This window comes from Ambystoma mexicanum, chromosome 3p, assembly GCF_040938575.1.
Source record: "Ambystoma mexicanum isolate Mex_15411 chromosome 3p, UKY_AmexF1_1, whole genome shotgun sequence".
Classification (NCBI taxonomy): Eukaryota; Metazoa; Chordata; class Amphibia; order Caudata; family Ambystomatidae; genus Ambystoma; species Ambystoma mexicanum.
Genome location: NC_090925.1, coordinates 887597667 through 887619733, shown reverse-complemented (window position 1 = coordinate 887619733; position 22067 = coordinate 887597667). Strand labels below are relative to the sequence as shown.

Sequence of the window (22067 nt, the reverse complement as noted above, 5' to 3'; positions counted from 1 at the left end):
ACTAAGGGCAAGATAGGATGTGCAGGACATTAATACAGGATGTACTCAACAGCAAACACTGTTTGTAAAATAACCCAGCAAGAGCGAATTTAAGAATGGTAACAGCAAGTACACAGCCAAGTTTGATTTTAGCTAAGGCAGAAATAAACACAATGCAGCAAGTGCACACAGCCAAGTTTGGGTTTTTGCTGAAGCAGAAAGAAACACAGTGCAGCAAGTATGCTGCAAAGCACCGTTCTGAACCTGATCCACTTGGCACAGTAGGCTTTCAGTGCAGCAAATAGGCAAAGCTAAAAACGATTTGTAAGCAAACATGCAGCTTTCACTGCAGCAAACAGGCACAGCTAAACGATTTTCACACAGAAATGCATGTTCCATGCAGCAAACAGGCACAGCTAAAGACGATTTACACACAGACAGGCACTTTCAATGCAGGAAGGAGACAGAGCTAAAAACTACTTTTAGGGAAACGCAGACTTGGAAAAGCACAGGAAGTGCAGCACAGCAGTACAGTAGATGGCAAAGAGAGTCACAATGAGTGAAGGCAGAAAGTAGAGTCACTGTGGAGCATGGGGCAATTGCAAGGTTGAAGACATGGAAGGCAGAGAAGAAGAGATTCAATGGGGCTGAGGCAGCCACTGAACTCACTTGATAGTGCGGGTCAGGAAGAAACAGTCAGCCAGAGCTTTGAGTGTGAATATGATCTTCAGATGCATATTGACTGATGATGGCAGGAAGTTTGGACCAAGCCACTTAAACCTATCAAACCAACCATTAAACCAATTTAGTCTAGCGGATTTCAATCTGAAAGGCTATACAAATATAACAGGTATTTATAGAAGTCCTTAGTCAGACCTGTCTCAAGTGCAAAGGCATGCATAGTATTGACGTTACGAAGAGTCCTGGCTGGGCAAAGCCATGCCCATCGAATGGATCTCCTGTTTGAGGTTAAAACATAATCGCAGGGATAACCCAATGTGAAAGTGGACTGAGGTAAAGAGCAAGGGTTAAATGAAGGAGAAGATCACTCTCAGCCCGCACAACAACCATTACATCCTTCACATAATATACTCAATAGCAGATGAAGATCCATTATTTCCAAAAGCCACCCTGGCGGCCTGATCTGATGGTCTCTCCCTTTTCTTTTGCTAGGTCTGTGGATAGACATCTCAGGGCAGGAGTGTACCTTTGCAGGTAGTTTGAAATTAGCCGGACTCTTCAGGGTGGGAGTGACGCATACCTGGCATACGACAACTAGAACATCACGGAGAGCTGTTACTTGGGCAAGAGGAACCTTTAGCACACAATTAGTTGGTTGAACAAAGCAATCCATGGGGTAAGCAGATACATCAATCTGTTCACTGCAAGCCCCCTCAGGAGACACAGAACTAAATACCAGATGTTCTTTGGGGCAACTACAATGGAGCTTTTGTTTCTCACAGTTTTTCCAACAGAAAGAATCTTTCTGCCAGGTTTAAGACAATAAGCTGAATGGTTGAAAGTGCCTTTAGAGTGTACAGTTCTAGATTACCCACTGAAACATGCAGTTTTTTAAGGCTGTTTCTTCTAAAACCCTGGAGTGCGACTGAAGTGTCAGCGGTATCAGGGAAATTCATATGTGCAGGTCAATATGGAGATTTGTGTGTGCCTCCAAGGGCCTGTTGGAGCTGTGTAGTTCTGTGTTTGTTTGTATTCATATCCATGGCCAGTTGCTCCGGGACTTGAGGCAATTTGGGTAATTTAGACAGTTTAGGAAATCTGCATGTTGGCTCTCTGTAAAGAGGATTCAATGGTGTTCAAACTAGTGGTTTCCTTTGCTCGTCTTTCCCCTGATTTAGAAGACATGTTATTTTCCATTTTAAACTCGTATTCCACTGGTGGGGCAGTCAAAGGTAGGGAAGACGGACTTAAAGGGATGGTCTAGTAAAATTTTTTATTTAAAAAATAGATAGGCCACATAAAAAAAAAAATACTAGCATCCTCCGTTTTAAAACTTCCTATGTAAAATTTTGAGCTATTCGAGCTCAAAATTCGAAAAAGCAAGCACAGGGGCGCAGCCATTTTGTGAAATGGAGGCCCTCCTGTGCTGGCTTTTGCTTTTGTGGCACTAATGAAGGAAAAGCCAGCCAGCTGTAGTAAACAAAGTCTACCGCTGGGTGGCTTTCCCTTCATTAGTGCCGGGACTCGCAGGACGCAGACCGGAGACCAGAGCAGGAAAGCTGCAGCTGAATCTCGGTAAGTGCTATTTATTTTTTTTACAAAAAATAAGCACTAGCTGCGGTTTTTTTTCTAAGTTTTCCGGGCTGGAGGAGCCCGGAAAACTTAGAAATAAAACTGCAGCTTTAAAAACGTTGTATTTATGTTTGCGGTCGCTTTTGAAGCGACCACAAACATAAATACAACGTTATTGTGTTGGAAAACGCTGCGGTTTTTCTTTCCAAGTTTCTCAGGCTCCTCCGGCTCAGAGGAGCCTGAGAAACTCGGAAAGAAAAACTGCAGCGTTTTCCAACACAACCGCGTTGTGTCTGCCTGAATTTGCTTTTCCATTTGGGGCTCTCGGGCTCCCCACGGGGAGCCCGAGAGCCCCAAATGGGAAAGCAGATTCAGGCAGACACAACGCGGCATTGCGGAAAACAACCGCGTTGTGTCTGCCTGAATCTGCTTTCCCATTTGGGGCTCTCGGGCTCCACACGGGGAGCCCGAGAGCCCCAAATGGGAAAGCAGATTTAGGCAGACAACGCAGCATTTAGCATTTCCCATTTGGGGCTCTCGGGCTCCCCACGGGGAGCCCGAGAGCCCCAAATGGGAAATCAGCTGCAGGTAGAAACACTACGCGGCATGTAAACATAACCGCGTGTGTTTCTGCCTGCTGTGGCTTTCACTTTGGGTCTCCGGTGCTGGAGCACCGGAGACCCAAAGTGATAGCCACAGCAGGCAGAAACACAGGCGGTTGTGTTGGAAAACGCTGCGGTTTTTCTTTCCAAGTTTCTCAGGCTCCTCCGAGCCGGAGGAGTCTGAGAAACTTGGAAAGAAAAACCGCAGCGTTTTCCAACACAATAAATACAACGTTTTTAAAGCTGCGGTTTTATTTCTAAGTTTTCCGGGCTCCTCCAGCCCGGAAAACTTAGAAAAAAAACCGCAGCTAGTGCTTATTTTTTGTAAAAAAAATAAATAGCACTTACCGAGATTCAGCTGCAGCTTTCCTGCTCTGGTCTCCGGTCCGCGTCCTCCGAGTCCCGGCACTAATGAAGGGAAAGCCACCCAGCGGTAGACTTTGTTTACTACAGCTACATTTTTTTACATAGGAAGTTTTAAAATGGAGAATGCTAGTATTTTTTTTTTTATGTGGCCTATCTATTTTTTAAATAAAAATGTTTACTAGACCATCCCTTTAAAGCCCAAAGCACCTCGGTCCCTCCACCCTCCCTGAGCAGTTCTACATTTATTTTTATGATTTCAGTTTATTTGTGTGCACTTTGCTCGTGCACTTTTCCTCTATATGTTTTTCAACAAATTGTTTTAATTGGGGCTGCCCCAAACCCACCCTCTAGCCCACACTCCTACCGTCCACCCCCCATGCCCACATCAATGTAACATATTTTTTAATACATTTGGTAAAAAACATATTGAGGAAAAGTGCACAAAGTGCACACAAACAAACAAACAACGAAAAAAAAACACTTGACCCATCTCCCACAAATCTATTTACCATAAATGTGCATACAATTACATCCATGGTTCACTCAGCAACACTTGACTTCTACAAGGGTTCACTTTAGTCTATTATAATCCGTGGCTTCTTCTCACCTAATTTCCAATTGTCAAGCACCCCCGCCCTACCAGCACTCTAAGATATTGTGTTTACATGAAGTTCATTATAAAGCACCAAATAATTAAACATGCTGGCAGTGCCTTGACATGGGAGGCTATACCTTGCATATAGAATGGCTATCCTTGGCACATGAGACTCTAACTGACATAGGAGGGCAGTACACATCTATAAGAGCAAATGCTCTCATGGTTCGACACATAAGAAATGAACCATTAGAGTGGAGTTGCACTGAGAAGATTGAGTGGCAGAAATGTGCTTTGTCTGTGACACCAACTCCAATCCTCTGGTCCTTCTCCAGCTGCCTCCCTGACTTATCTGTGTTCCCCTTATTTAGTATTTCTCTGGTCCTTCTCCCACCTCCCTCTTCTCTCAAGCTCCTACCAATGTTCTTCCACCTACCTCCTTTCCGTCTCTACAACCTCCCCTAAAGATTTTCAACCTTTTTCTGTACAATCTCTTCTGACACCTCTTCCACCTTCCCACAGTCTCTCTTCAATTTACATCCAAAGCTCTTCCATCACCCCTCCCCAAACTCGTCTCAAAGTTCTTCACCTTTCTCTCTATCCAACCTCTCTCCAAAGTTCCTCTTCTTGCTCTCTCCAACCTCATTACAAAGTTCTACAACCTTCATCCTTTCTCTCTCTACAATCTCCCCTCAACGTTCTTCCACCTTCCTTCTTTCTCTCTTTTCAACCTCTCCTCAAAGTTCTTCTACCTTGTCTCTCTTGCTCTCCACCCTCCTTCCACCCTAAAGCTCCCTGGGTCCCCTTTGAGCGTCTCGTTCTAACCAGGCTCAGCTTACCAACTTCCAGCACCCTTACTCATTCTTTAAATTACAGCCCTATTTATTGTGCTTTAGCCCTACCTCCTCATTTTCACCTGTTTTTCCACTGCCTTACACAGCAATGCTTACCAAGCATATAACAGGGTCGCGTGCCCTGTTGGAACTGCATTGCTCTTGTTGTTACATAAAGAGTGCTAGCACTGGACCCACAGCTCCTTCCAGTGGCAAGCACAGCGCTTCCTGTGGCCACTTGTTCACCTGCACTTTTTTGTAAGTATAATATATGTTATGTTTGGGGTCATTACTTTCCTGTACACCCTACCGGAATAGATGTTCTAGAAGGTGCTCTTTCTGACCCAGCATAGAAGCCATCAAAGTAAAATAGATCTCCCAGATTGCAACCTGACTCACTGCATGCAGATATCCGTAGAGAACTATATGTCACAGAACACACTGTCCCTCACTCACTAAAGTCACAAGTGATAAACAACCAACTAACCCAGAATAGATACCCTCCACCAGACGCAAGAGTCATTTCTGTAATGCTTTTTAACTAAAAAAACATGACGTCTGTGTGCAGTGCATTCTGGATGCGGCCAGAGTCATAATGGACAAGCCTCAGTGGAATCTGCACATTTTCTTTAGGTCTCAGTGAAAGCTGCATTGTGATGTGAAACCATAAAGTGGTTCATATTATTTCTTTGCAGCCAGCATTTTACTAGCAAACTTGTTTTTCTCGCTTTTGCATTGCTTCAAGGACTGTTTTGAATAAATGTGCCAGCCGGTGCCTGATAACGCTGTAGAGCCGAAAGAAAGTTATGCTGTTTTTCTGCACTTTCATGAGAAAGGGAAAGGTTTGTCTCGTGAGGTTGTCATGGGTGACTCCGGCCGGGGGCCCATGGAAACTGGCAGCAGGTGGACTTTGAAAGTAAGAACTTTCTGGAACATGCCATCCTGCATTTGTGGGAGGTTTAAAATGGAGAGCACCAGATTAGGCAGACAGAGAAAAGCTTCAAGGAAAGAGTGGATGCACTGCTTTCTGTGCCCGTTGCGCAAAAAACTCTCTGCCTGCCTGTTTTGATGCTTTCCAGTGCAGTTCTGGTTTGAGATGTGGAGTTCTGTGGCTGCCGTTTCAACGCTGACGTGTTTTTAATCATTCTTGTATTTTTATGTATGCTCGTTTGTGAATAAATGGCCATTAAGAGCCATTTATATTATATCGAAGGATGTTATTTGAATTATGGCCTTTCAGTATGTAACATTTCTCTTTTCATTGTGTGCTGGGGCTGTGAAAAAGATTACCATACACAAATGAGAAGCAAAACAATTTTAAAGAATGCATAGTGTCTCACTTGTCTGCAAATGCACTCTATAATGTATAATATATACGCCCCAAGATGAGTGCATGGCCAAGGAAATGCTTTCGACCACTCAGGTACCATAGAATGCATCTTGATTAAGTACTAAGCACCCTCCCATCCCCCCCCACAGGACTGCATATGGAGGACCGTCCCATAGAAACACGTCTCAGGATGTGCTCGGTCTAACTCGAAATGGAGGATCCTGCACAGCATGGGTTCCAGAATGCACTGTGTCCAAGTACAGATGAACAAACAAAGCTCTGCATATCCCAAATGGGACTTGCCTCACTCAGTGCAGATGCAACCATAGGTCTACAAGTCCCAGAATGAACATTAAGTATCAATGCCACCAGCGGACAAGAATTGATCAGGATGGACTGCCCCACTAAGTACAAAGGCGTTCACAGAGGTTCATGCCCCAGAATGTGTTCTGTCTCACTCAACGCAATTGGGGCCCCCAAGAATCACATACTATAACGCACTCATTAAGTACCAAGGCCTTCACATGTGCACGTTTTGGAATTCCCTCTGCTTCGCTTATTATGGATATACCTTCACATCACTACACAATCCATCAGGCAGATTAGAAGACTATCAAATGCAGCCATTTGAGCCTTCTAAGTCTTGCCACTAAGCTTCATTCCCCACCCCAAGCCCTGCCAGACTCACATTGTTTGAGACCTGGGGAATAAAAAGTAGAACTGGGGATGGCAGTATGCTCTCTTCTGCAAGCAAAGATAAACTGCACTGCCAACAAGATGGCACAGTGCTCCGAGCCACAAATGGAAAATGGAGCACTAATCTCGAATCACGTGTACTGGATGTTTTTTTGAGTTACCTTACATTTTATTTAGTGCAAAATATATTTTTATCCAAACCAAAAAACCATCTCATGTGGAAGGAATTCATGGACTAACCTGCCCATCAGTGTCCTTTACAGACAGTAGTACAGGAGAGCTCATCCCATCCATAGTGCGGTACATTGTCTTGAGGCTGAAGCCATGCTGCGCTGTGGTGTAGAGGAGCTTCCAATTGCACCCGATGACCCGTGGCGGCAGATGGTGAACAATCTGGAAAGCATTGAATTTATTTTTTAATTTCCATAAAATGGTCATTAGAATTTATGGCAAATGCTATAGATTTGATACTTTTTGAAAATAGAATGTTTAACGTTTATGCATAAAACAGTCTTAAAAATGTGTTTCATCGGGTAAAGGAACTAACGCAACTATTGAAGAGGTCCACAAAGATTGTGTCCCTGTTAAAACATGAGCTACGATGACTAGGAACTGCAATTCCCCAAATCTAGGAAAGAATATTCTTTTTGTATTTATTCAATAGAGTACAACACCACAGGCATAATAAAGACAAGGCTATGCCATTTCTGGGTGCTTTCCATGTGATCAATGAAGTTGGTTGTCAAATAAAACTTGGTTGGGAAGGGGGAGGGAGTAAGAACAGAAAAAAGGGACATCACAGGACTTTGTGAGGGGTTAGAAATGAAAGACGGACACAAGGGTTTTATGTTCTTAAGTAAAGACATTTTTATTAAACAAAAATGGGTTGGAAAATGTCTCTCTAGCCCTATTTCTAAAGAGAAACGTCCCTACCTAAAAACTAAAACTAAGAATCTGTCTGTGTCAAGATGTTAGTAACTGAAAAGTCGTCCTTTTGTCCAAAACAACCTATCCTGACCCTCACACATATAAACAAAACAACAAGCGGCACAGCCTCTAAGAGCTTCTGCACTGCTCCAGGCTTCTTCACTGCCTTCCTCGCTCACACACAGCGTCTCTCTCTCTCTCTCTCTCTCTCTCTTTCTCTTCTCCAGTAGTGTTCTCTGCTTCGCCAGCCTTCCAGTGAGTCCTGCTTTCAAAAGCATTTGTGTGGATGACAGCAATCCTTTCTGCACAGCCTGCTGCACTTCCCCTTTTCTGCATTTCAATGCGACTGTCATTTTTAAATACCCCGCTGATTACAGGTGTGGAAAAATAACCAATCTGCAAGTTGCAGTTCAAGCTCTTGTCATCTTGCACAAACTGCATTGTCCTCCTCCTCGCCCCAGTACCTGGGAGTTGAAGTCCATAACTTTCTCTTGTCTTTTAACTCCTAGGTGTTTCTTCGTAGGGTTTTCACAAAAAGGTATTTCAGGAGTGGAGGTCATTGTTACCTTTAGAGTCATGATCCTTAAATGGGATTTCACATGAAGGCATATTAAGAAACAAAGGTGTGTTGTGTGCGTTTGGGTGGCAAGTGATGGCCTGACTAGAAGGATGTAATGAAAAGGTTTCTTGACTCCTTCTACAGGGGGGGAATAGTTATCTGACAATAGGCCATTAAGTTCTTTGAGTTCAGAGGGTCTTTCTCATGGGAAGGGGAGGAACACAGTGAATCCTCCAATGAAGTCATAACATCTCCCCGGTAGTTGTCTCCTCCCATGTGATCCCCTCTCACATAACTGTGCCCAGGATCAGGATCAGGTAGCAGCTGCTGTCCCCTGGCCACATAGGAGGAGGATTCCACTGGCGATTCCGTGGTAACTCCATTTGAATTCATCACATACCCTTGCCCTCAACACCTAGTTTACCGCTCTAGCGCGAACCCTTGGGTGATAATCAATAGGCTCCTCTATATGTGGAAAAGGCTCTTTATAGTCTGTGTCTCTAACATCCAAACAGGGCCCTCTGAAGAAAACCCTTCTTATTTCCATGAGTGATTTGGGGAATATGCAAAAGATGTTCTGTTGGCATTTTTCTGGACTGTTCGAAGTTAGGAAAGTCAGTATCAATTATCGTCTTTTCGGGTAATCATGGAATAACAGCGGCATTAATTTCGATGTCATCCCCATGAACCCTAATGATCACTGGGGTTCGATGATGAATCTCATCTGCCTGTACGCAGGTGACCTTGATCAGGGTTCCCTTAATCATATCCCTGGATGATACTAAATTAACTTACTGACGTCCTTTTACTTCCTGAGTCAATTAAAGCTCTAACCGGGACTCATGTTTGCTACTGCTGAATCATGGGTTTTAAAAGGAGTGCTAGAGAAAAAAAATGACTAGTTGTTTCTACCTCACCTTCATTTAAATCATCTCTCTTTCCAATCCTTTCCTACCATGTATCCAATTTGCATAGGTTCTTCCTTCTTATTGGAAGGGCATTGTCGAGCCAGATGTCCTAGTTGCACACACAAAAAACATATTATAGATGTGGATCTTAAGATTGATTCCTCTTCAGGTCTTACCTCTCCCCTTTGTCTAGTTACCACAGGCTTCCTTTCTCCTTTGGATGGATCTTTTACTATGTGTTTATAAGGACCCTCTTGGTTTTTATCTCTACCTGAAAGGAGAGGAAACTGGGAAATTTAGCTGGTATTGTTTTCAGTTTTATAAAGATTATTTAAATGACGGTTGGCTTGTGCAATGTTTTGAGCAGTCTCGCTGGCTAAGGTAAAACTGTGTTCATTCAACTGAAGGACTACCTTTTGTAAATAGGGAAGCAAAGAATTCATACATTTTTCTATGGCGAGTGTTTCTAACACCTCTGGTAGAGACATTTTTCCTAACCATAGAGACAAAGTATTTTGCACTCTGGCTGCTAAATCCACTGGTGTTTTCATCGGGGTTCAACTTGATACTCTGGAGCTTTTGTTTATAAAAAATATCTGTTTTTGCCCACTTTTTCAATAACCTTTGTTTAATTTTGTCGAAAGGCATTGTTTGTAAAGGGTTCAATAACTGATATGAGTTCTGGATTTCTCCTCTCAGTAGGGTAGCAAGATAACAGGTTTTTAATTCATCTTCCCAATGAAATTGTCTGGCAAAACGTTCAACATTTTGAAAAAGAATTCCTAGGTCTTCCCCTTCTCTATAAGGCTGCAAGACCCTGTGTGGTAATATGGGTCTCTGGAAAGTTGCAGAAATTCTATCCAGCACAGCTTGGAATCTTTCCTCTGCTTGAACATGAATGGCAGTTAGCTGGGCTAAAAGATTTTCTATGGTTGCCATCTTGATATTCTCTCTGGGATCTTCTCCCTCAATAAAAAGAAATATCTTGTTCGTATTGGACTGTATCAGGACCTGGTAAATCTTCCTGTTTTACTAGAACTCAGGCGGGTCTCCTGAGACAAGGGCTGATTCTTGTAGCAGGGCTTGGGGTTAGGACTATATCTGCTCCAACTACTAAACTTAACTTGTTGTGGGGTTTTAGGTTATAAGCCGACACCCTAAATGTATCTACCAAGTTCCAGCCATGAAAAAGAAGTTTTTGGTGATGGACGGGGCAAGCAAATCCTGTCAAGATCATTTGTTTAATGCTTAGGACTGTGTCATCGGTATTGATTTCAAGTATGTAAGTCTCTTCTACCAGCTGTTGAATGATAATCTTCATTAGAAAGAAAAGAGGTCAGTGGGTTCCTAGTTTGTGTCAACCAGTTCCGCATCCAAGTACTGACACCATATTTGGGGGGTCAGAAATGAGAGATGGACACAAAGGTTTTATGTTCTTACGTAAAGACATTTTTATTAAACAAAAATGTATTGGAAAAACACCTCTCTAGTCCTATTTCTAAAGAGGAACTTCCCTACCTTAAACTCAGAATCTGTCTGTGTCAGGATATCAGTAACTGAAAATGTGTCCACGTGTCCAAAACAACCTATACTGACCCTCCCAATTATAAACAAACAACACAAGGGACAAGGTATTGCCTTTTAACTTGATGTTAGAAAAAGTGTTCCATACCAAAAGTATCAGAATGACTCAAATGAAAGTGTTCTCCGAAGTAAGGACCCTTCGATCCAGAAGGTGATTCCCTTCCCCTGCATTCATAAACAGGATAGCAAAATGTTTCTCTAGCTAACAGCTTCTTGGTTTCTTTAGCAAACTCACAAAGTTCTTGCTGAACTAAAAAGTTCAGTTCAAGCAACAAGTTCTGTAATAGTCTTTTTGTAAAAGTTATTGTATCTTGGCAGATTACCTGGTATACTCCCCTGTGTGAGGGGTCAGAAATGTGAGGTGGATAACTTTATGAAGGTTTTTCAAAAGATGCCATTTTATTAACTCAAAAGGTTGGATATACGCCTCAATATCCCTACCCTGATGAGGATTTCCCTGCCTAAAAGAAACAAAAGGAATCACTCTAACAAAAGGTTTCTGTCCTTAACACTTATACATACAGCAACTTAATAAGGTAATACATCAAATATAACAGTTAGATTCACAACCTGATAACTGTCTCTCCTTGTAATCTGGGTGAATTCCCCTTCCCCAGATTCAAGCAGGATTCTGTTCAACAGTTCCAAAAGGATAAGGAAATCCTGTCTTTAAATAAAGTTACAACTCGGTTCTTTTGATTCCAACTTGACAACAAAAGTTCAGATACAGCTCTGTGTGCTCTAATTTAAGTTCGACCAACAGTTCAAAAATATTCAACACAGTTTTCCTCTTTCTACTTGTGACAAAGAAGGCATCTTCAACACATACACTGAGAATACTTCCAGGGTTCATTAGTATTAACAAAATGTCTTTGTCAGGATAGTTCTGCAAAAGTTTTAAAAAAACACTTGTTTTAACAATTGTAGATGATTCTGCAGCAGTTAACGCAACACTTGCTTCAGTAATATTAATTTGTCGGGATGATTCTGTGGCAGTTCACAGAAACACTTTAATGGTTCTGCCACTACTGCTTCAAGACCTTTAACCACACCACGGTACTTCAAAGACTTCCACCTGATCCACTCACCTGCCAGGCCTACTACTACAAGGTCCTCTGCCCTGGAGTACAGTTCTGCCAGGAAAGAAAGAAATTACTAACTACAAGTACTTCTGTGGTAAAGGTTAGCCTCCAACAAGTTGGCAATGTCTTTTGCTCCACTATATCGGGCTTAAGTATTCTTTCTGGGAAAATAGGAAACATTCTGGTGCTATTCGTTACACTCTTGTGCAGGTTATATTGCACACGTCCTGAATATTTCCTGTCAGAAGGATAGCAGTCCTGCCACTCTTGTCCTCCACGTCCACATCAACCAAATGCTGACAATAGTTCTCTCCCACTTTTACACTTCTTTGGCTTTGGCAATGCGGGTTAACGGCAGTTCCTCTTATGACCTTCAGTACATATGGGCAATATATTTTACAAACACTGGGTCTCTTAATTGCCTCTTTTTGGCTTTGGCAATGTTGTTTCTTTTTAACATACCTAAGTATGATCCTCTTTTGGTTTTGGCAATAGTTGTTTGCATTGGTTTCTTTGAATAATGCCATCTTTTGCTGCTGGACTTTATCCCGAACCACATAAATACAACCACACCTTTCTGGTCTGTTTGTCACGTTCTTATTTTGCCACCTACTCCCCTTTACATAAATATGGTTTTCAAATGAATTATTATTCAGCTTTTTGTCAGTTCTGTATTCAAAATCAGAGTTAGTTTGCCCCTTCACTCTTTTTATAATAGTTCTTTGATTAGGGTACCCCGGCTTGGCCAGCAGGCAATCACGGATTGCTCAGGAGTCACAGCACCATAGTGAACTCACCAATCACAGGCAAAGAGCTGCTGCTTCATACAGATGTGCTCTGTTAAAGCAGGCACCCATGTATAATGAGGGTGGAGGAGTATAAAAGGAGAACAAAACAAGGGAGAAAAACCTCCGTAGGAGGGAGAAGCAAAGATTATATGGAGGAGGGAGAAGAGAGTGGAGCTGAAAAAGAGATGCTGAGGGTGAGACAAGGGCGAAGAGAGAGAGAGAGAGAGAAAGAGAGAGAGAATGGCAGAGTGGCAAGGAGGTAGGAGAGTTAAGACAGACAAAATCGATAGAAGAGAGAAAGTGTAGCACAAAGAAAAGAGAAGGAGAACAATAGAAGGTGGAGAGGAGGAAGAAGAGAAAAGGAGGGGTTCAGAAAGCACGGAAAGAGATTCCCTGAAAGACAAAGAAAAAATGGGAACACTTACAGGGTGGAACTAAACACCCTTGAAAGTGAAAGGGAAGAGAAGGAATTCTGAAGGGGAGAGAAGAGTGAAATGATGGGCATGCGCCTTCTTCAAGGTAGTTTTATTTGTCAGGAGCATAGGTTTAGAGCCAACTGCCATCAACACATTCCTCTTCAGCCTCTCCTTTCCACTAATCCACAGTCTAGAACCAGGGCCTTCCAACCTTTCAAGCATCAACATGCTGTGATGTCAAGGTAACAGCTTATGAACTATTTAGCAAACCTCTCTTCCTTGGGCGCTAAATAAACGCAACATGAACTTGGGAGGGGATGTAAGAAAGGAAGGGGAAGGGGCAGGGACGTAATTTCACCAAAATGTCAGGGGTAGCAGACGTGATATCACACGACCCTTGACCCCCTGATGACATCACAGGAAGTGATGTAATTTGACCCCACCCTGAAGTGATATCGTGGGAAGCGATGGAACACAACCTTTCACCCGTTGACAAAACATGAAGTGGCATCATAGCATTGTACACTATGAAAAATATGGTTACGATATCACTATACTGTGATGTACATTTCATACAAGAATGGATCGCCATATGTATTGTTAAGATCAGTGTGTATAGGCCCATATGACCAAATTACTGTGAATGCAAGCAGACGTCCATGACCAAATGGTAATGATGTGTTATTATATAGCACTTGCGCTTAAGCATTTTATATAGAGAAAATATTCACCCAATATCACCCAACCTGTGTTGGTACTCATTTATTGACCTCAGAAGGATGAAAGGCTGAGTGGAGGCGTTTAAGAACAGACTAAATCAGTGACCCCCCTGAAGTGTGCCTGAAATAAACCTTTAAAGAGTCTAGCAATTATTGTATAGAATTCCAGAAAGAGACATTGGGCCTCATTACGACCCTGGCGCTGACGCAATGAAGGTGGCCGGTACAGGACCGGCCCCCTTCATTGCGTCAGGGCCGATTACGAGGTTCCCTTCACGGGATCCGGATTAGACGCCTGGTAAAACCAGGTGTCTTTTCCGGGTCCCGCGAGGGGAAGAGGGAGCTAACAACGGGACACTCATAATGCCCGTTGTTACCTCCCTCCCCATTCCCATTGAGCCCTATGGGGGCTCAAATGGGAATGGGGAATGGTTCCTGCAAGGAGGACTTACCGGGTCCTCCTATGTCGGAGTAACCCGGTAAGTCCCCATTGCAGGAACCCGGTAAAGGAGGCCGGTTTGGAGGCAGCCATGGAGCTAATAGCTCCATGGCTGCCTCCAAACTCGTAATGAGGCCCATTATTTGGTATTCCTATTCTTTCTTATTTAGAGTCAGTGCTGAAAGTGTTAGACTTGTGGCACTCCTGTTTTTATTTTTCTTCTTTTTTCAAGGGGCCTGAAGAAGAAAGCCAGCCACTCCAGAAGTAAAGAGCCACATGTTGCTGGCCACAGCCCAGGAGACTGTATTACAAAAAAAAAAAAAAAGAAGAAAAAAACTTTTTTTGTAAAGTTTTTGTTTAGAGGTCGCAAGGAAGACCTCAGAGGTCGCAATTGCGACCTCTGGCGACCCTAAATGACATACCTGGGAAGGGGTAACTGAAGCGAGTAATAAAAACATGAGGTGAATTGAGGTTCTATTACAAACTTCTCCGCCATCCAACCAAACAGCGTTTCCACAATCTCTCTCGACTGTTTTAAGGCCAGAGTATTTTGGGTCACATTTCCTTTCCTTTCTGGGCAGTTTCAGCCTGACCTGATCACCTGTCATCAGCTCACTGGTCTTACAACTATGCCTAACATCATACCCCCTCTTGGAGGCCACCCTACACTCTCTCACCCTCTCTCTAACACCCCTGATATCTGCATCCACCGCTCTCGAGTGATCTACCCAACCCGATATCAGCAGGGTGTTGGGTTTGTGGCCTCTCATGACCTCAAAGGGCGAGACACCAGTGGCCGGGTGAGGCGTTACTCTGTATTGGAATACCCTCACAAGCAAATCCTTTTGCCAATCTGTTATTTTGCACTTATAGCCGCACACAATCCATGAGGGTGCAGTTAAAACGTTCCATGCAGCCATTACTCTGTCGGTGGTATAATAGCGTCCTCTTGCGCCTCACACCCCTATCCTGGAGCCATCCCTGGAACTCCCTTGAAAGAAATTGTGGTCCATTGTCACTAAGCAGTTGCAAGGCCAAACCTTCCCTCCAGAAGAGTTTCTCCAAGAACTTGATCATATTCCTAGCTGTAGCACCTCTGATAACTCCTGTCTCTGGCCATTTTGAGAGAAGATCTATCACAACAACAACATAGCTCTCCCTAGAGCCAGTATCATTCAAAGGCCCAGGGAGGTTGACTGCAATTTTCCCCCAAGGAAGTGTAGGTATTTGGGGAACTACCATGGGAGGTGCACGTGGCACCAGCACTTTGTCACTGCTGCGTCATGCCTCACAATCTTTGACACGATTCTCAATGAAAGTGTCCATGTTCAGTCACCGAAAATCCAACCAAATGATGGATTTGGTCATACAAATGGCTTAATGGTACTCATCTCCTAAACATGCTGACTCCGAGTCACCCTCCTGCAAGCTGTCAACCACAAATATATCCCTCACAGGGTCTTCTCTCATAGTCTCATATCCATCTTCATCACTAATAGGGTTCCTAGAGAGAGTATCAGCAATCAAATGTTCACTGGCACCACATGTTCTACCGTGAAATCTAAGCCCTGAAGTCTTGTGATCCATTTCAATATCCTCCACGACACACCATCCAGACCCTTTGTTGAAAATGGAAACTAGTGGCTTGTGATCCGTACATATCACAAAATGTCTTCCGAACAAATATAACCAGAACTTGAAAACAGCCCAGAACATTACAAGTGCCTCCTGCTCGATAATGGAGTAGCAGCTCTCGACATCTTCAAGCATGCGAGAAGCAAATGCTATAGTGTTTTGGGACATGGCCGATTCTTGTGTGAGCACCGCTCCCAAACCAAACAATGAATTATTAGCATCGATCCAGCTGGTGAACTTCTTTATCGGAATTCTACACAGTGCACTTCACTGAAAGCAATCCACATGGGGCGAAGAAGGTTCATGTCCCGTCAGATATGTACAGGTTGTCACGGCAATCTGACAGGAGGCAAGATGGTCTGCATGCTCCGACACACAGGAGGGTCATTTACTCTTTGCTTGGCTATCCAGCCCAACACTATGCTGAGCACTCGCGCTAGCATCAATGACACAGGTATCTCGCATCCCATGTTTGCGCTGGCAAAAGACTTCTGCTTGGGATGCCCCCACCACATAGCCCCCCTCACCAGTGGAGTAACTTGGCTGAAAATGTTGGGGGGGACATGACATCTGAAGAAAAGGTGCCCCAGCCAAATGAATGGGGACAAAATAGTGCGCCATGAAAGTTGGGGGGTGACAAACACCCCCGTCCCCCCTAAAATTACGCCCATGCCCCTCACCTGGCTCCAGCAAAACAGACAGCTGCTCCACTCCAACAACCAAACTCCAACGGCTGTATGGGCCCTCACTGTCGCATCAGGGCTTGTAGCTCCTATCTGGACACTCCGCTGTCAGTCCACCAGACAGCACGTCGCAAACATGAAATGACGGGCAGATGCCTTCTCCAAGGTAGACGATACTCTCTTTATTCATCAAGTGCATAAGTTGCAGCTGACTGCCATCAACCCGCTCCTCTTCAGCCTCTCCTTTCAACTCGCCTCCCACTCTAGAACCAGTGCCTCCCAACCATTCAAGCATCAACATTCCGGGCTGTCAGGGCACCAGCTTAAGAGAGACACCTAGAGAAAGACAAGAGTGTACTAATAGGAGGAGGAAGAAGACACCACCAAGAGAAAGAAATTATAAGATTAGGAGAAGGTGGAAATCTGCACCCAGAGAAAGAAGAAGGTGCAACAAAAAGAAGGAGAGGGAGAACAACATCAAGAGACAGTAGAGGCTGTAATGACAGGAGAAGGGAAAGGACTGGATCCAAGCAGAGAAAAGGGAATGTGAATAGAATGAGAGAGGAAAGAGTGCCCTATAGTAGGATACAGAACCTGACTATTACAAGACGATCTTTGGCATAAAGGTATTCCATGGGTTGGGGCGTAAAGAAGCCAGCAAGTTCAGGTGGCACAACACGTTGGTACACCCAGGAGGGTACGTGCATTTGGGACCAAGTGAAATTCAACCACTTGAGCCAATCTTAGAGGGAAAGGTGGTGGTAATTTGGCATCCACATTTGCGGAGGAGTGACACTTGAACCCTATCAAAATTAAGCATGGCACCAGGGGTGGTGGTGCGAGGTATATTGCAAAGAGCAAATCACCAAACCTGGGTGTCATAGCAAAAAAGAAGTGTGGGACACTATGCACCCCAGAAACTGTGAGCTACTCTTGTCAAGGTGGTGGGCTCAATTTTGGGACGATAAGGAAGGAGTGAAATTCATGTTCCTTGTGAATTCACTGTCCAGATGGAAAACCATAATACCCATACCATGGAATCCTGTCAAGGTCTACTCCATGTTTGTGTTCTACCCAATCAAAGCAAGAAAGTCAACTGTTATCTGCTTGGAGCCCTCTATTGATTCACAAGCTAAAACAGTTTCCATGGCCTGACCTCTGACTGATATCGACATCAAACTATCTAACAGAAGATTATGAAATCTACTTCTATTTGACTGGTTACCCGTCTACTGTAGTGTATAAAAATCTTAAAACCTAAAATAAAGTAGGACACATGAATACCTAATTAGACTGAACAGTGTTTACAATAGGACTTGCAGTTGTCGGTCCTCAGAGGTATTCGTATTGATGGTATTTTTTATAAGTTGATGACTATCTCCAAAGTTGCCCCCTTCGCTTAATGGGGCCAGACTTTTACAAATCTAATTGCTACTTTGTCTTCCATTTTGTTTTCAAATTCAGAAAAAAGAAGGAAAGAGAATTCTACCTAGGTCTTTTAGCCATAAATTGACTTCCAATTTTTTTATCAGAGAGGTTGTTTACTTCTAGATCAAATCATATAAAATTGTTTGACATCTAAACATTTTTAATTACTTCCAACTTTTTAGGCATGGAATGTTATGACTCCTCTGACAAAATGGTAACTGAAGCACTGATATCTATACTGTTCCATACTGTTGTGTAAATTGTTCTGTCATCCCCAAGTACTTTTTTTCAGTTGTTTAAAGTCTACATCATCAAAGGGTTGCCACATCACAGTATGTCTTGATTCTAAAAAATGTGTACCAATTTCAAATTCGCCTTCTTATGTCCAATGTGTTGCCAAGCTACGTGGGTATTTTCTACGATGTATGGTCGGTCATACACAAGAGCATTGTAGCAAATAAAGTACAGATGCACTCTTGAGCATGGCATGTGAATTTCTGAAAAACAATGTTCTTCTTCTGGGGTGGAGAAATTCCATTCATTAAGTATGGTGTTACAATTAGAGCACTGAAGACATGGAAACATAGCAGATGGTTTAATAGCCGTTAAAATTTGAACGTGCCCTGAGAGCTAGGCTCGGCCTGGTTGGGGAGGATCGGGAGGCCCTCCTGGTGGAAATGCAAGGAAAAAGGCAGGCATTACACACGGTCCTTATAGGGGAAGTGATCAAGAAAGTGAGATATACTAAAAAAAGATACTATGAACGGGAGACAGAGTGGGGACTCTCTTGGTACACAGGGCACGGGGATGTAGAATGGAAAGGGGGGAAATAGTGGAATGCTTTGCCGATTTCTACAGGGAACTCTACATCAAACAGGAGGGTGAGTCATTGGAGGATATTCAGGCCTATCTGGCTGAGCATCCCCTACCCTGACTGACTGACTCTGAGTGGGAGGTCCAGGAGGGGGAAATATCGGAGGAAGAGTTGGAGTGTGCCTTCAAGAGGTTGAAAACGGGAAAAGCCCCGGGGGGAGATGGTTACACGGCAGACTTCTATAAACAATGTCAATCCATTCTGGTGAAGCCACTGGCCAAGCTGTTTAACCCAATTAGAAACCAGGATTCAATCCCGCCAATGTTTCTACAGGCTCTTATCACCGTAATACCCAAACCGGGCAAGGACCAGGCAGACTGTGGATTGTATAGACCTATCTCCCTTCTGAAAGATTTTCGACTATAAAGTTGCCTCCCCCGCTTAGTCCACCCCGACCAGGTAAGCCAGACAAGGCTCTGATAATATGCTTAAGACCCTCCATGTGCTTAACTCGAGGGTGGTCTGTGAGGATGGGGCCCTCTTGCTGGCTCTCGACATGGAGAAGACCTTCGACAGGGTCAGCTGGGCTTTCATGGGGGAAGTTTCCTCTCCCTGGGGATGGGACCGAGGTGGCTAGGCTGGATGTCAGCTCTATACTCCACTCCCTCGGCTAGGCTGGTTGCAAACAGGACTGAATCAAAGATATTTCCCCTGAGGAGGGGCACAAGGCAGGGATTCCCACTATCCCCCCTAATATATGCAATGGTTATGGAGCCCTGGGCGATTTCTATCCGTAACGACGAGGCAATCAGAGGGGTACGAATAGGAGACACATACTGCAAGGTCGGCCTGTTCGCCGATGACGCACTACTTTACATCACAAGGCCATCCCAGACAGTCCTCAGGGTCCTCCAGGGCCTGACGCGCTACAGAGAACTCTCCGGGTTTAAGGTCAATTTTGGGAAATCGGTGGGGGAAACCGATCAGACCCAGAGGTAGACTATGTGGGAGGGCTCCCTTTTAGACTACAGAGGGATGGGTTCCGATACATGGCCGTCCAAGTGACATGTGACCCTGACAACCTTTTCCCTGGTAACTTTGCCCACTCTGGTCTGAAATCAAAAGGGACATAGAAAGATGGGCAAGATCAGGACTCTCCTGGATGGCGCGTCTCAACCTGGTGAAAATGGTGATTCTCCCCAAGTTCCTATTCCTGTTCCAAATGCTTCCCGTGCAGGTATCCAAGACATTTTTAACGGAAACAAGACAAGCCCTCTTGAGCTTTCTATGGTTGGGCAAAAAACACAGGATCTCCTACGAAGTACTAACTAGGCCAAAGAAAGATGGTGGGGTGGGGTACCCAGATTTGGAGACATACTAAAGGGCCTCCCAGCTGAGGGTGTTGATTGATCACTTTACTCCAGGGACGGAAAAGCAATGGGTGGCCATGGACAACAAGGTTCTTGCCCCTGTCACGTTAGATGAATGGCTGTGGGTCCCAAGAAAGCGCATCTCCAGAGGGGTTCTGCACCACCCAGTCCTGAGGGTTTTGTGGTCAGTGTGGAAGGAAGGGGGCTATTATCGTTGGCTCGCAACCTGGCCTTCTCCGCTGAGTTGCATCTGGGCCCCCCCGTTCATAGACAAGGTAGCGGAGCCACACGAAGCCGGTCTTAGTGGGGCTGGTTATCTCTGGGTGGGGGGCTCATTTATACCTCTGTAGGACTTGGGGGAGGCTTTGAGACTGGGCACCCTGTCGCTGTTCTGCTACCTCCAGCTCAAGGGAGTTCTTACCGGACCCTCATGGGGCGACACCCTCAGGAGGGACTTGACCGACTTCGAGAGACTGCTCATCTCCACCCGGGGCTCCAAAGGGGTGATATCCCGCCTCTACAAGCTTCTCCTACTCTTTGCCCCAAGGGACCCTCCGCCAGTGTACACACAATGGGAAAGGGACCTGGGGAAGGTAATTGATGATGAAAGGTGGTCCAAAATGTGCAGGTGAGCCAACCACTCTACGGCCTCGCTCCAATTTCGACATCAGGCTCTGAAGGTAATACACAGGTGGCACTACCCCCCACAAATGATTGCTAGAATGAGGGTGGGATATGGCCCGCACTGTTGGAAATGTAGGACGGTTAAAGGTGACTATATACACATGTGGTGGAGGTGCCCGGCGGTCCAGACATACTGGGGAGAGGTCCTATCCTGGGTCAAAGGGGTTGATGGAGTGGAGAGGACCCGAGGACCCTATGCCCCTGGCTCCTCCTCTTTGGAATTGACATAGGGGATAACCACGAGGAAACCCAAGGTCACATGTTACAGGTCATGTTAGTGTCGGCCAGGTGTTGTCTGGCACAGAAGTGTAAGAGTCCAAGCATGCCAGGTGAAAAAGAATGGGTCACTAAAGTTTGGGGCCATTTACGACATGTAGTTCCTTACACACCTCATAGAAGAGTCCAAATCGAACATTGAAGAACTGTGGCTCCCCTTTTTTGAAAAATACGGACGCCTGGCCTAACGTGAGAGCACTGTGCTGGGGGCTCCCCCCTCCTCCAGACATGAAAGGCCACCGGGAATGGTACTAAAAGAAAAATGTTCAATGTTGGGCCCAAAACTCCAGTGTGCAAGGAAATAGTTGATTGTACTTTGAAACGTTCTTCATGAACTCACCAGGTGGACTAAATAAATTAACTCCAACTGGGTGCGGGTGGGGGGGGGATGGGTGGGGTTTATTGTTATAATTGCGTTAAGGGATCTATGTTAACACATGCTACACAATGTTATAACTCAAAATGCCAATAAAATATGATTTTTCCAAAAAAATTGAACACAAGATTGGATTTAATTGTCTTTTTTAATGGTCATATTGCCCCTATTTGCAGCACATTTGTGGACTATTAAAGAACTGGTCCCTGTAAACTGGGCCCTGTATACTGCCTGGGCCCTGCATACTGCTAGTTCCCCTTTGACTGCTTTGCAGAAAGGTCCAAAGGCCACTCTGGCTTGTTTTCTCAGCATGTAACCACTGCTCTCTGCTTGGTTTAACCAAGACTCATCAGCTGATAGTCTCAAGCCTAAATAATCAAAATGTTCAACCTGTGGAAAGTCAACACCTTTATATTTCAATGGTACTCTTTTTTGACTTAGCTTAGGGCATACCAAAAGACCTAGTCTAAGCAGCCAGGCTTATCTCAAGAGGAAATGTGAGTTGTAATGATGTTATACAGAGGTCTACAATCACAAGTGTCCAAACAAACTCTTACACTCAAGGTTTCTTTGATAAATACTTATTAATGTATCTTTCAGTTATAAAACATTCATAAGATGGAGGCAATTATATATCACACACAAATACACTTCAACACTATTTCAGAAATACCTTTCAAGAGGAGTAAAAGGCAAAGATTATTAGAACATGAAAGGTTACAGTT

The 22067-nt window shown here is 44.3% G+C and overlaps 1 protein-coding gene across 4 annotated transcripts in view; it reads right to left on the bottom strand.

Moving 5' to 3' along the window:
• The window catches only part of TLDC2 (TBC/LysM-associated domain containing 2), a 514922-nt gene that overhangs the window by 134680 nt on the left and 358175 nt on the right, over positions 1-22067 (bottom strand). For 3 of the 4 annotated variants that reach the window (XM_069652113.1, XM_069652112.1, XM_069652114.1), the window contains exon 3: positions 6895-7047. The exons of the other annotated variant lie outside the window; for it this stretch is intronic. In XM_069652113.1, coding sequence (XP_069508214.1) covers positions 6895-7047 — 153 coding nt within the window. The remainder of the gene's footprint in view (positions 1-6894; positions 7048-22067) is intronic. 4 annotated transcript variants of the gene reach the window in all.